General features: G+C 38.7%; 1 protein-coding gene across 2 annotated transcripts in view; it reads right to left on the reverse strand.

Annotated features, from left to right (window-relative positions):
- The window catches only part of SLCO3A1 (solute carrier organic anion transporter family member 3A1), a 366,118-nt gene that overhangs the window by 19,778 nt on the left and 334,010 nt on the right, over positions 1–12,330 (reverse strand). For both annotated transcript variants that reach the window (XM_072617496.1, XM_072617487.1), the window contains exons 8-9: positions 8,971–9,146; positions 5,115–5,179 (exon numbers count right to left, since the gene is read on the reverse strand). In XM_072617496.1, the coding sequence (XP_072473597.1) occupies positions 5,115–5,179; positions 8,971–9,146 (241 nt within the window). The remainder of the gene's footprint in view (positions 1–5,114; positions 5,180–8,970; positions 9,147–12,330) is intronic.

Below are 12,330 nucleotides of genomic sequence, written 5' to 3' on the forward strand. Positions count from 1 at the left end.
GGTCTTCCTCAGCAACGAAGGACAATCACACACAGATATTCTGTTGAATATAGTCAGCCAATCTCATAGTCTTATAGACATCTTTGACTTCCCTTTCCATCAACTCCTATATTTAATTAGTTGACAAGTCTTGTTGGCTCCAATTCCATAATATTTCTGCCATATTTCTTTCTCTCCATTCAAATGACCACTACCTTAATTCAGATCTTAATTGCTTTTTCTCCTATTTACAAGTTTCTCCTTAAATGATATCCTTATCTCTTCCCTGTCCAATCATCCTCCACAGTTTCCAACTTGATATTCCTAAAACACAGATCTGACCCTGTCAGTCCCCTATTCAAACATCTTTAATGGCTCCTCTATTGCCTCTGGAATAAATGATAAATATCTCAATCTGACATTTTAAATGCCATTAGAAAAATCTAGCTTTCACAAGCTTTTTATTTTATATTTTCCATTCCAGTTAAACTGGCTTGCTAGTTCTTCCTCACACATGCCATTCCATCTACCGCTTTGCACAATGGTCTTCCAAGTCTCCTTCCTCACAAAATTCATGGTTTCCTTTAAAGTACAGCTCTGGCACCACCTCTTACATATAGCTTTTCCTGATCCTCTTAGCTGTAAGCATTTTTCTCCTTCCTTAAACCCTTAGCTATTTATTTTTGCATTTACTTGCTTATGCCCAGGTTGCAGGCTGCTTGAAGAATGGAAGTGCCTCAAGGTCTGGGACCATTTATTTTTGTTTTTGTATACTCACTAGCCAACACAATGTCTTCCATTTAGCAGCTTAATAAATATCTGTTGAATTATGTTTGAATTGATGGGAGGTAGAGGTGGTGATACTAGGGGGCCCTAAGGTTGAGGAAAAGCTAGGTGGGAAAAAAAGGTGAACTGGATGAGCTGCCATTTCTTTCTCTGCCCCTATTTCCTGTGCCCTGGCCATGCACTCTGTTACCTTGGGAGACGAGTAACGGAGCAATGCAACAGGGATCTAACATCTTTGAGGGTAGAAGCAGTGGGATCAGAATCACTCAGCTAGAACTTATTAGAACTGCTCTTTTCTCTCCTTCTTCACCTTCCTATAACTCCTGTGGGGTCACTTGAGATCCCCCCCTTTAAACATCTGCTGTGAGGTGCCTGTAACAAGTAGATATTAAATATCATTCTATCACAGTGGCTCTCTTACTGGAGAATACATTGGGGGAACGCTACAAGGGCACACTCTGGTTCCATGTTATTACAGTGAATATTAAAAGGATTAAATCTTGCCTCTTATTACAGCAGAGTCCAAATTGTCGCAATATGTATTTTGCTGCAGAAAGTGCAGCCCTGTTTAAGGAAATTGTCTCTGTTTTCCTGAAAATCCATTAACTTAGACTACACCAGGTTTCCTACTTTGGCTATTTAATGCACTCCACTGGTTGAAAGGGCTGTGCCTATTTATGTTCTTAAGCCTAAACTTTCAGCTGAACTGGAAGGCTTTTGTAAGAAAAATAAATTCAAAATCATTTACAGAATAGATATGGAGTCTGAAAATTACATGGACATTTACATTTGAAAAGACACCCATTCCTCTCCTGTTCACCTGCCAAGCTTACAGGAGTCTGTATTCATGCTGTCAGGACTACTGATATAACCAGCACATGCTACAGACTGGGGACGCCTGAACACATGCTTTTCTTAAGTAATTAGTGAGGATTCCTTTTCTCCTAGCGTCAAGGAAGACACTGAGCTTTGAGGGGTATTGGCATCTTCTGACGTACAACTAAGAATTTTTTTTTTCATTTCAAGAAAGATTTATTGAGCATCTAACATGATACCTGATTCTTACTGTGCATCATAGGCATTGTATGTGAAAATGGTCTCAAGTTTTAATTGCCAAACTACAATCTCTCTGTAATCATCCCTGGTTCTAGCCAGGTAAGATTTGGTGTTAATGAGGTTGTAGGTTTAAATCTGAAATAGCCCAGTTAGAATATGTTTTCGATATTTCATTGTTACAGACTATATTCTTAAATCTTACCAGATACATCTCACAAATCCATAGCACTGGTCACAAGGGAACTTTGTAAGAGAGAGGTAATTAGTTAGTTGAGAATTATTGCTAGTATAGGTTCATCAGCAGTGAGAGAGTCCCAGATCTGTTCCTAAGTAGTATGCAACCTTAGTAAAGTAATTTCACCTCTCTGGGCCTCAGTTTCCTCTTCTGTTAAATGAATAATTAGAATAGATAATTTTCCACCTTGAACATCCTATGCTTCTAGGGCTAATTATAATGGAAAAGAATGGTATTAAAAAAACACCAAAAAATTCATTCCCAGATGGCATGGATATAGAGTCTTCAGAAACAGAGAATCAAGAGGCCTGATTCAAACATAATATTTCCCCAGAGTAGCGTTGACCAAAGTAATCATGAGTGAGTGTCTTTTTGCTCCCAGGCAGAGAGCAATGATTCTTGCTGATGAAATAAGCTCATGCCTTACATGTGTACAGTGTTTTATGGTGTTCCGAGCACATTATCTCATCTAATCCTCACCACGGTACTCAGGACGTGGACAGAGCCAGTACTATTTTCTTCATTTTGCAGATGAGAATATGAAGGCTCAGAGAAGATTAAGTGATTATGTGCCTGATGCCACATGATTAACAGGTGGCTTAGTTGAGAAATGAACCCAGCTCTTCTGATCACTCACTCAAATGAATTTCCTACTATGGCAGGGTGAAGTAATGTTTTAAGAAATGATATGTCCCTCAGCCTGTGAGGATTTACCTTGTAGGACCACAAAAACAGCTGTGGGTGGAAGCTGAGTTTGGGTAGAAGAACCTAGCTAAATGAAAACTGGATATAACAATATTAAACCATGGGCCTGAGGACTGCTTTATGAGATAGCCTTGTTGATTGCATCTTAACCTCAATTCAGTTAGAAAATTGTCAACATATATCAGACCTCAGAAGCTAAAAGATCAGTCTGTGAGTCAGTCAATAAGCTTTTATTAAGAGGCTACTATGTGCCAGGCCCTGTGTTAGGTGCTGGGGTTACAGACAAAAATGAAACAGACTATATCCTCAAAGACTTTGCATTCTACCAGGGAAGGCAAATATTACATCCATAAGTACATAAAAAGAGGGGCAGCTAGGTGGTGCAGTGTATAGAGCACCAGTTTTGGAGTCAGGAGGATCTGAGTTCAAATCCAGCCTCAGACACTTGACACTTACTAGCTGTGTCATTTAACCCCTCTTGCCTTGCCTTCTCCTCATCTAAAAAAAAAAAAAAACGAATATGTAGGACAAATATAAGTCATTTGCGGGGGGCGGAATAAAAGTTGGAGGAGAGAATGATCAGGAAAAGCCTCCAGTAAAAATTGGCATTTAAGCTGATCTATGAAGGAAAATAGAGATTGTAAGTGGGGAGGTATGGAGGGAGATGTGGAAATGAGATGGATTTAATTTTAGTGTAGAAACAGAAATTCTTCTTTGCAGAGAGTAAAAGTTATTCTGAATTGACTGTCCTATCTACCATTCTCCATCTTCTTGGTGTTCTAACATCATTATCAAGGTTTAATATGTCCTATTCAGGAAACAAATACAATTAGGCCAAAAGTAAAGGAAAATTAGGTAGATGATGCAGGTGCATGGATAATTAGCTTCTCATGCAGACACATATACAGTGCAGGCCCTAGGTTATAATAGTAATAATAATCATTTACATTTTCTTGAAAATTTAACTATTTCCAGTGCAATTTCAGTTAATTTCTCAGAAATTCTTTTAAAATATTCTCATTATTTGATATAAAAATCATACAGCATAATAAAGGGTTAAGTATTTTATACCACCTGTAGGGATGGCCTGAATCCTAAAACAATTCCATAGACTGGAATGGTTCCTATATAAAGCCATAAAGTCATAAAATATTACAGAGGGAAAGGAAATTAGGCATCATCTAGTCCAAACAGCTCTGAGGAAATGGGGGGCCCCAAGCAGCTGGGTTAAGGGAAATTGGGTGCACTGGTGATTTTCTGTAAGGATGTGTAAAATCATAGTTTTGCTTTGCTCCAGTTTTCCTTCAGATGTGAGCTGTACTTCCTAGTACTGAGAACTTTTTCATAAACTTTTCGATGATTTTGGCCCTCCCTTCTCTCTGCACACCCATGGAGGTAAAGGGGAGGAATGCCATGAAGTCTCAGAAAAATGTTTATTCAAGCTCTCTCTAAAAACTGTCCTTAGCTCTATATGTACCTTTCTACTAATCGTCCATTTAAAAGAAAAAGAGAAAATCCATCAAAGCAAACTGTTTGCTTCTTACTCAAGCATGAAAGGTCATAGCTTCTCTGGATTTGGCTCAATCCTGACATTTGACAAAGGAGTTTAAATAAGGCAGCTGGGATGTGGTGGAAAGAACACTGGAGGAGGAGTCAGGAGACTTAGATTCTGGTATTAGCACTGATACTAAGAAGCTGTGTGATTGTGTGTCGCTCTAACTGTGTAAATGATTTAATTTCCCTAGGTTTCAGTTTTTTCAGCTGAAAAACTTAGGGAGTTGGACCAGATGATCACTAAATCCTTTCTAGCTTTGAAAGGTTCTTTGAGATAGGCAATGGTGGAACAGAGAGCCTTAAAGAAAGCACTAAGCCAGTCAGAAGTCCTTGGTGAAGAACCAAAAGCAGAGAATGCTGATTTGGGAAATTGAAAAGGATGCAAAATTTCCATTTGTGCAGCAATGCAGAGAGGAAGACCTCTCTCTACTGGAAGACCCATAAACAAATCATTGCATAAACTGCTCATACTTTATTAATGGATGGGCCAAGTTGGAGGGTTGCTTTCTTTTTCCCTTTTGCATAAGATAGAAGGGAGACAGAGAAGATGGGGTTTATTAACCTGAAAATCTTCTCTCCACCAACTGAATGAAAATTTTGGGGTAGTCAGGGAGGGAGCCAAATGTGTCCAATCTCCGAGTCTGGTCTCTAGACACAAAGTCTATGTTGTGGGAGAACACTGATAAATAGGAATTAAATTTCACAGAGAAAAGCAAATGAACAATAAACTTTATGAAGATTGACTTGTTTGAGAATAAACATTCAGTTCATTAATAAGGGAATAGAGGTTTATACCTACCCAGCAAACGGAGCAGCAGAAATAGAACCCCCAAAGCATATGACTTGAGTTCAGGGCTGACTGTCCTAAACAGAAAGAGATGAAGGACAAAAAAAAGAAAAGAAAAGATTCTGATCATACCACTTTAAATTAACAGACTCCATAGCTGTGCACTGCTGTCAATCACAATAGTTCCCCAGAAAATCATTAATAGTCTATTTATTATTATTTTTTTTACTTTCCCTGCCTAGAGTCTGAATAATAACTCTGACTGCAGCTACATGATAAGTTCAGGAATTTAACGGTGTCCTTAATAACACGAGCTAATCTTGTCATTCAAAGTTAAGAAATGCAAATTTTTTCCCACTCAATTTTCATTTAGAGAAATTCTGCATATGTTCAGGCAGAGAGGCATGTCTAGTTGGTGGGGCATCGTGTACCCAAAATAGCACAATTTGGGAACATCTTTCCTGTTAAGCTTTGTAGGAAACAAGACTGAACTATTAAAGCAGAAGGGTCTTTGCAGGTAAATGAACAATTTGTCATCTTAAGGTTATATTGTTGTGGGAACCACATTAGAAAAATCACTATTCTTGGAGTCAGAAGACCTAGACCCCAGTCCCAATTTGGCTGCTTACTCTCTGTGTGACCTTGGGCAAATCTGTTTATTTCTTTGGGCCTCAGTTTCTTTATTTTTCAAATGGAATATAACATCTGCCTTGCTTTGTGAGACAAACTATATAAATGATGATGGGGGGAAGAGGAAGTTTTGATTACATTTTACCAAAAATAAATTTTTAAAAAGTGGTAAAAGTTGGTGAACAGAAGGTCAGTCTGTTTATAACATGCTTTCAACTGATTGGCTGAAACAGTACTTTAAAAAAAAAAAACAACTCAACATTTTCTTTTGATAGTTGCTAGTCCCTTAAAAGTCTTCTTGGTAGCAATCTCTTCATCAGTATGTTTGTTATGAGACACTGTCAAGGTAAAAGCGGCAGAAAGTGGCTTTAAAAGACTTTGTCCTAATCTTTTTCGTTGTCCAGTGAAAACTTGAAAACTCAGTAAAAACTTTTAATGAAAATTTCCTTCCATCTCTAAATACGTTTAACTATTAAAATTCATTGCAGGACTTGGTTAAATCAGACACAGTATTTGACCTCCAGGTAATTTAGACTCGATGGTCCTATACTGATGCCTTTACATTAGATCCTGGTATTTCTGGGTAGTAATCTGCCCTATGACATTCAAAGTTGTGAATGCATCTGAATTGCAAGTCTTTCATTAGCCCCATCTGTCAAAAATTTTAACTTTGTAGTAGTATGTAGAAGCCACAAAAGGCAATGTAAATTTAGTAGCTAGGGAGCTAACCTTTTAGCCCTGAGACTTCAGTTCACATTTGGCCTCTGACAGAAACTGACTGTGTGATTCTGGGTAAGTCACTTCACCTCTCAAGTGCTAACCTGCATTGGTAGGGATTCCTCATTTGGGAGTTGCCCTCTATTAATGAAATAACAAATCAATGAAGTAGTCATGGAGACAAGAACAAGGGTTCCTTAATACAAATAGCTATATCTCTGCCAATGATATACTACATTATCATTTCTTTTGAGGCACCATAAATGCAAAGGAGAAAAATGAAAAAGGTACTAACGCCTCATTTGATGCCCTCCTGGGAGAGAGGTACTTCTAGGGGCAGATTCATTGCATACTCAGTTATGAGCCAAGAAAAGGACTTGCTCGAATGACTGTTATTGAAAGTACCAGCCTACTCCTCAAATTTTCTCAGTGCCTCTCTGAGAGATGTTGCTACCCGTTGTACATGAGTGGCTGACACCCTGGGGCAATACGTGGTATAGGGTATACCTGTATCTATCTACAGATGGCATAGTGTGCTTTCTGCCTGCCTTGAACATCTGTGACTGGAAATATACCTTGGGAGGTTGACTGAATAAAGTATTTCCCCCACCCCACATCCATATGCCCCTTGCGAGAACACCTCCAGCAGGCATGTGTAAAGCATGGAATTATATGAATTGGAAAAGCCTCAGCTTAGGTCATTCAGGCCATCTGTTGCCTTTTTTCTTTTAAAGGAATCTAATATTTCTAGACCATCTTCAAGAAGTACTTGTCAAACTGTGCCTGAAAAGTGATTTAAATCTCACTATTCTCTGTATTTAACTCCTGAGTCAATCTTCTGATCCTAAGGCCCTAAATTTCATTTTTTCTTATTTTGAGGGGTTGGGGGAAGTAGAGATTGGAGAGAGGCACAGAGTATATGGGGGAGATGGTGGTGTACTGACGTGTAGATGGGAGAGGCTTGTTTCATGACATGAGTTTTTCTTATACTCAGAGTTCTAATTAGTGCCCTCATTTTTCTGTTTTCTTTTAGTGAAGGGAAGTATTCCTTGTTGGCCCAAATTCTGCTTTCCTTCCCCACCCCCTTGCCAAAAAACAATCCCTTAAATCATTTCCCAAGGTACATGGCATAAAAACAGAAATATGAGCGTAACGCTAAGCACAGAAACAATGGTGAAAGAAGACTATGATGCACATTTATTTAAATAGGAAAAAGGCATATCATTTGTAATTTGTATGTCCTGCCTTTGAGACCTAGATTTGGAATTTTAGCTAATTTTCCTTTCTGGTATGGGTATGTGTGCATATGTGTGTATGTGTGTGCGCATGTGCGTATGCATGTGTGTGTTTTAACACCTCCTCCCCCCACTTTAAAAGTTTCAGTGAAAACTTAATGAGGCTTTAGTAGAAATGAGGCTCTAGGGTCTGAAGTCAAAGACCTGAGTTCAAATTCTTTCTGGCACTAAGTCCTTTACCTATGTGACAGTCACTTAACTGATCTGGGTCTCAGTATCTTCATCTGGAAAAATGAAGTTGTACTAGGTCACTTTTGATGTACCTTCCAGTTCTAGAACTATGACACCATTATCCTTTCTGCCTAACTACCTATGTATCCCTAATCCTAACCCACTAAGTCTTAGGCTTTAATTTTAGCCAAAGGAGAAAGATCCTACCTAGTTACTAAACAAATGTTTATAAGAATTAAATCAAGTATAGCAGAAAGAAAAAAAGAACTCATGAAGATGCTCAGACCTGGATCTCCTCCAAATCCAGCCCTCTCATCACTGTGAGAGAGTACCTTGAAGTACTTCTAAATTCCCCCTTCCTGACCCTTGTGATGACTCAAAGTTTTGTTGGGAACATATCTTTGAGAAGAGTATTCTGCTGTGAGTACATAGCCCATTATGAGAATGCCTTTAAGTTTTCTCTTACCTTGTAGAATGCCTTTTTTAGAGAGCAGTATTTTTATCAAGAAGATAGATAGTGTAGAGGATAAAGTGCTGAGTCTGAAGACTCATTTTCCTGAGTTCAAATATGGCCTCAGACACTTACTAGCTGTGTGACCCTGAGCAAGTCACTTACCCTGTTTGCCTCAGTTTCCTCTTCTGTAGAATGATCTGGAGAAGGAAATGGCAAAGAACGCCAGTATCTTTGCCAAGAAAACCCCAAAAGGGGTTGCAAACAGTTGAACATAACCGAACAAAAACAATTGCTCTCTACAATGACTTTAAGTGTGGCTGGGGTCACTGTTGGCTCTTTATTTGGAATGTTGTGTTCTTACAAAATAAGAGTGATATTTGTTGATTGAGGGGAAGTGGGTTAACAGCGACTGACCTTACTGTGCTCAATTTGTGAAAATTTCAATAGTTTCCCAGTTGCTAAGTTTCAGTGGAACTGAAGAAAAGTTTCTGAAAGTGGTGTTTGCTGGTCAGTCACAGAAGAAACCCAAACCCAAACCAAATAAATGAGACTGACAAGGGGCACTCATTGAAGACCATAGAAGCTCCAGCCTAGCTCTTACCTGATGAGAATGATCACAGATGGAGTCTGAGCCATCGCTCCTATCATGCTGCAGACACACATCACACAGAGGAATGTAAGAAAGGCCTCTTGGCAACCAGGGCTGGGGCATTTCCCAGGAACTACAGTTGCATTTTCGGAGGGGACCGATGTGAGGCAGGCACAGCCAGTGAGATTCTGAAAGAGAAGCATGCCCATGGCTTAAACTGGGCGTTTCGACTTTCCATATCAAAAGCCATCCATCAGGTGAAGCTGTCAACTCCTAATTATGCATTCTGTGGTGTTCCATTAATCAGGTCTAAATAAATTAGTTAGCTTTTACCAAGAGCCTTCAAAACACATGCACAGACACAGGGATATTTATGGGGAGGAAAGCTTATTTTTTCTTCCCTCCTACACATTTCATTTTCTGTATTTAAGTGCCCCTCAATAAACTGTCGTGCAGACAAATGGCCCCCAAGTTAGAATCTTTCCCATACAATAAAAAAAGGAAATTGTATTTCCACCTTATGATAAAACACTGCCAAATTAACGTGATAATCATTTGCCAATTTGTCCTCTCTTCCATGCAGTTATAATTACACCAGGGCATACTAAAAGGGGTAAATCTGTAACCTGCACATGTTCCTGGCTGGTTAACTAATTTGATGCCTTCATACCATCAGTGAACTTACTGTCTTTTGCAAGCCAAGAATCAAAGGGAAGGTCATAGAGACATTAGTGGTAAAGGGAAAAGTTCTCTGGCATATTTCAGGAAAATGAACAGGGCTAAGGATGCCATCGTTTGGTTTGGAATGGATGTGAAAAATGAAGCTATGGCCAAACAAGGGAAAGCTTATCAATATATGATCAGAAGAATAAAAATGACTGCATTCTGTTTGATCTCTCTGGGAGGATTCATGGCAAATCACTTTTGTTTTTTCAGTCACAGAGGTTTTTACTTACCCTCCCGGAATTTCTGATGGCTGAATGTAGGAGAGGGGAGGGGGGCAGTACAGAATGTCAGACCAATGAAGGCATTATAAGAGTAGTACACAAACTGCTAATGAGTGGAAAATGAAAACACTCATAAATGATTCATTACTCATCTTAAGGAAAAATTCGCTTTCGGGTCACGTCTATATACCACCCAAATTCTCTTGACGTTAAAAATATATTCCCTTCTGCTTTAAAAATCCTGTGTTTTTCTCTTCTTTTCTTCTTTACTGTTTTGCTTCCTAACCTTTCTCTTACTTCCTCCTCTCCCTTTCCAGTAGAAACTATACATATAAACTATCTCCTCATTGATAGAGCTATCCCCTTGCTATGACTGCAAAGGGCCAGAGAAGATCTTCCCTTTCCCCAAAATGTTGTCTCCACTAGATTCCAGGAAGCCTAAACTTTCTTCCCCAGGAGGAAACCTCTCATTTTACATTTGAAGATAAAACTTAAGATGCAAGTATCCTTGGGAGAGGTACACCATCAATATATTAGAGGCTTGTGGTTTAGATGGCGTGGGAAGTCAGTGGGGTTGAAATTCCTTCTATTAAGTAGATTTATAACTCAGCAGCTTTTAATCTAGGGTCTGTGAACTTGTTTTTGTTTAAACAACAACAGAATTTTGATAACTATATTTCAATGTAATTACTATTCTTCGTAATCCTAGTATTTTATGCATTTAAAAACATTATTTTGAGAAGGGGTCTGTATACTACACCAGATACCAAAAGGGGTCCGTGACCTACCAAAAGGTTAAGAATCCTTGCTATAACTTATAGTTTCAGAAAGTTGCTTGGGACTTAGATTCACCCATGGCCACAGAACTATTAGTTAGGAGAGGTAACCTCTAACAAATACAGAGCAGGAGACAATATCAGAGCATTTCTTTAAAAAAAAGATTGAACTTGGGCAGGATGGATTTGGTAAGGCCCCCTAATACTCCTCCATTTGTGCATAGAAAGTATTTCATCTTCATCTTTATTTCTCCCCTTTCTCTGAAAGTCTGAACTATGAATCACAAAAAGAAAATTCTTTTCCTGAATATGACTTGCCAGCCTTCTGCCTCACCCTTCACCAGGTAAAATGATCCCTGGAAAACAAGCCAGTGTGCCTTTAAGGGGCTTGGGAATTTATTTAACACTCTCTGGGTGCTTCTAAAGATGCCCCCAGGTAAAATGTTACTAAGCCTAATATTGTGGGAAGATTTGGTTTAGAGGCCTGAGTTTCACATTCATGCCTTTCAGCTCTGAGCTCAGCCATGAGACAGAACAGAAAAAAAGATGCACATTTTGTAACGTTTTTGGAAAAACTGCTGGTTTCAAATGGAATGGTTAAGAAATCAATGAAAGAATAAACGAGCGCTCTGAGAATTGCACTCCTATCCCACATTCAGTCATTAAATTAAACTGAGAGACACTTTAATTCACAAACACAAAACAGTGGTGATGCAGTTACAAAGAAGTGGGAATCCATGATAAATTAGGAGTAAAAACAAAAACAACAAATCTCTTACTGCTTGGAATCTTTTGATTAATTTTCTGTGGCTAAATGAAAAAAGTCAAACTGCTGTTATTTGGACAGCTCAGATGATTGGAGCAAAATACCACCCAAAAATGATTCAGAAACATTGGCAAAGGAAGCTGCCTTATTGGTGTCTCCTTCCCCGCCCCTCCCCATCTACTCTTGCCACACACACACTGAAGCTCTCACTAATTCTACACACCTTAATTCCTATCCATTTTACAAATGAGATTGATTTCCAGGTTTTAAAAAAAGGAATTTTCTCTAAGGATGTGTTGGTGGGGAAGATATTGTGTAAACATAAAAAAAATCTTATAAATTTGAAACCAGAAGGATTTTCTTTGTAAATTAAGGATTTGCCTAAACTTTGGGATACTCATTTTCCTGATGATCATTAGGCATAAGAAAAAATGACAATTCTTGTAGCATTTCTGGATATATGTATTTTAGAATGAAAAATCAACCAAACCACCAACTGGGTACCAATTTCTGCTTTTCAAGAGTCCTTTGATCTTTTGTGGCTGACCTAATCATTGGTCTCACAATAAACCAGTGATATCACCACAACAAACTGAGTTGTTCCTGCTTTTTTTTTTTTTTAACTTTGGATGCCACCAATTAGGTCTCTGTGCCAGACATTCATGGATTCTTTCAGAATTCATTGTGGTACCTTTAGAATTCTATTTTCATTTATCATTGTCTTTTTTGAAGCTTAGAATCCCAACTTGTGATTGGCTGGTATTACTGTGTAAAGCTCTGCAATCTCGTCACTAAGGCCTAGGTTGGCAACCCATATGCCTCAAGCCAAAGGGGAAATTGAAAAACCGCAAAAAGAAATGCTGTCTCCTTCTTCACTTGCAGG

Source organism: Notamacropus eugenii, chromosome 1 (genome assembly GCF_028372415.1).
Source record: "Notamacropus eugenii isolate mMacEug1 chromosome 1, mMacEug1.pri_v2, whole genome shotgun sequence".
Lineage (NCBI taxonomy): Eukaryota > Metazoa > Chordata > Mammalia > Diprotodontia > Macropodidae > Notamacropus > Notamacropus eugenii.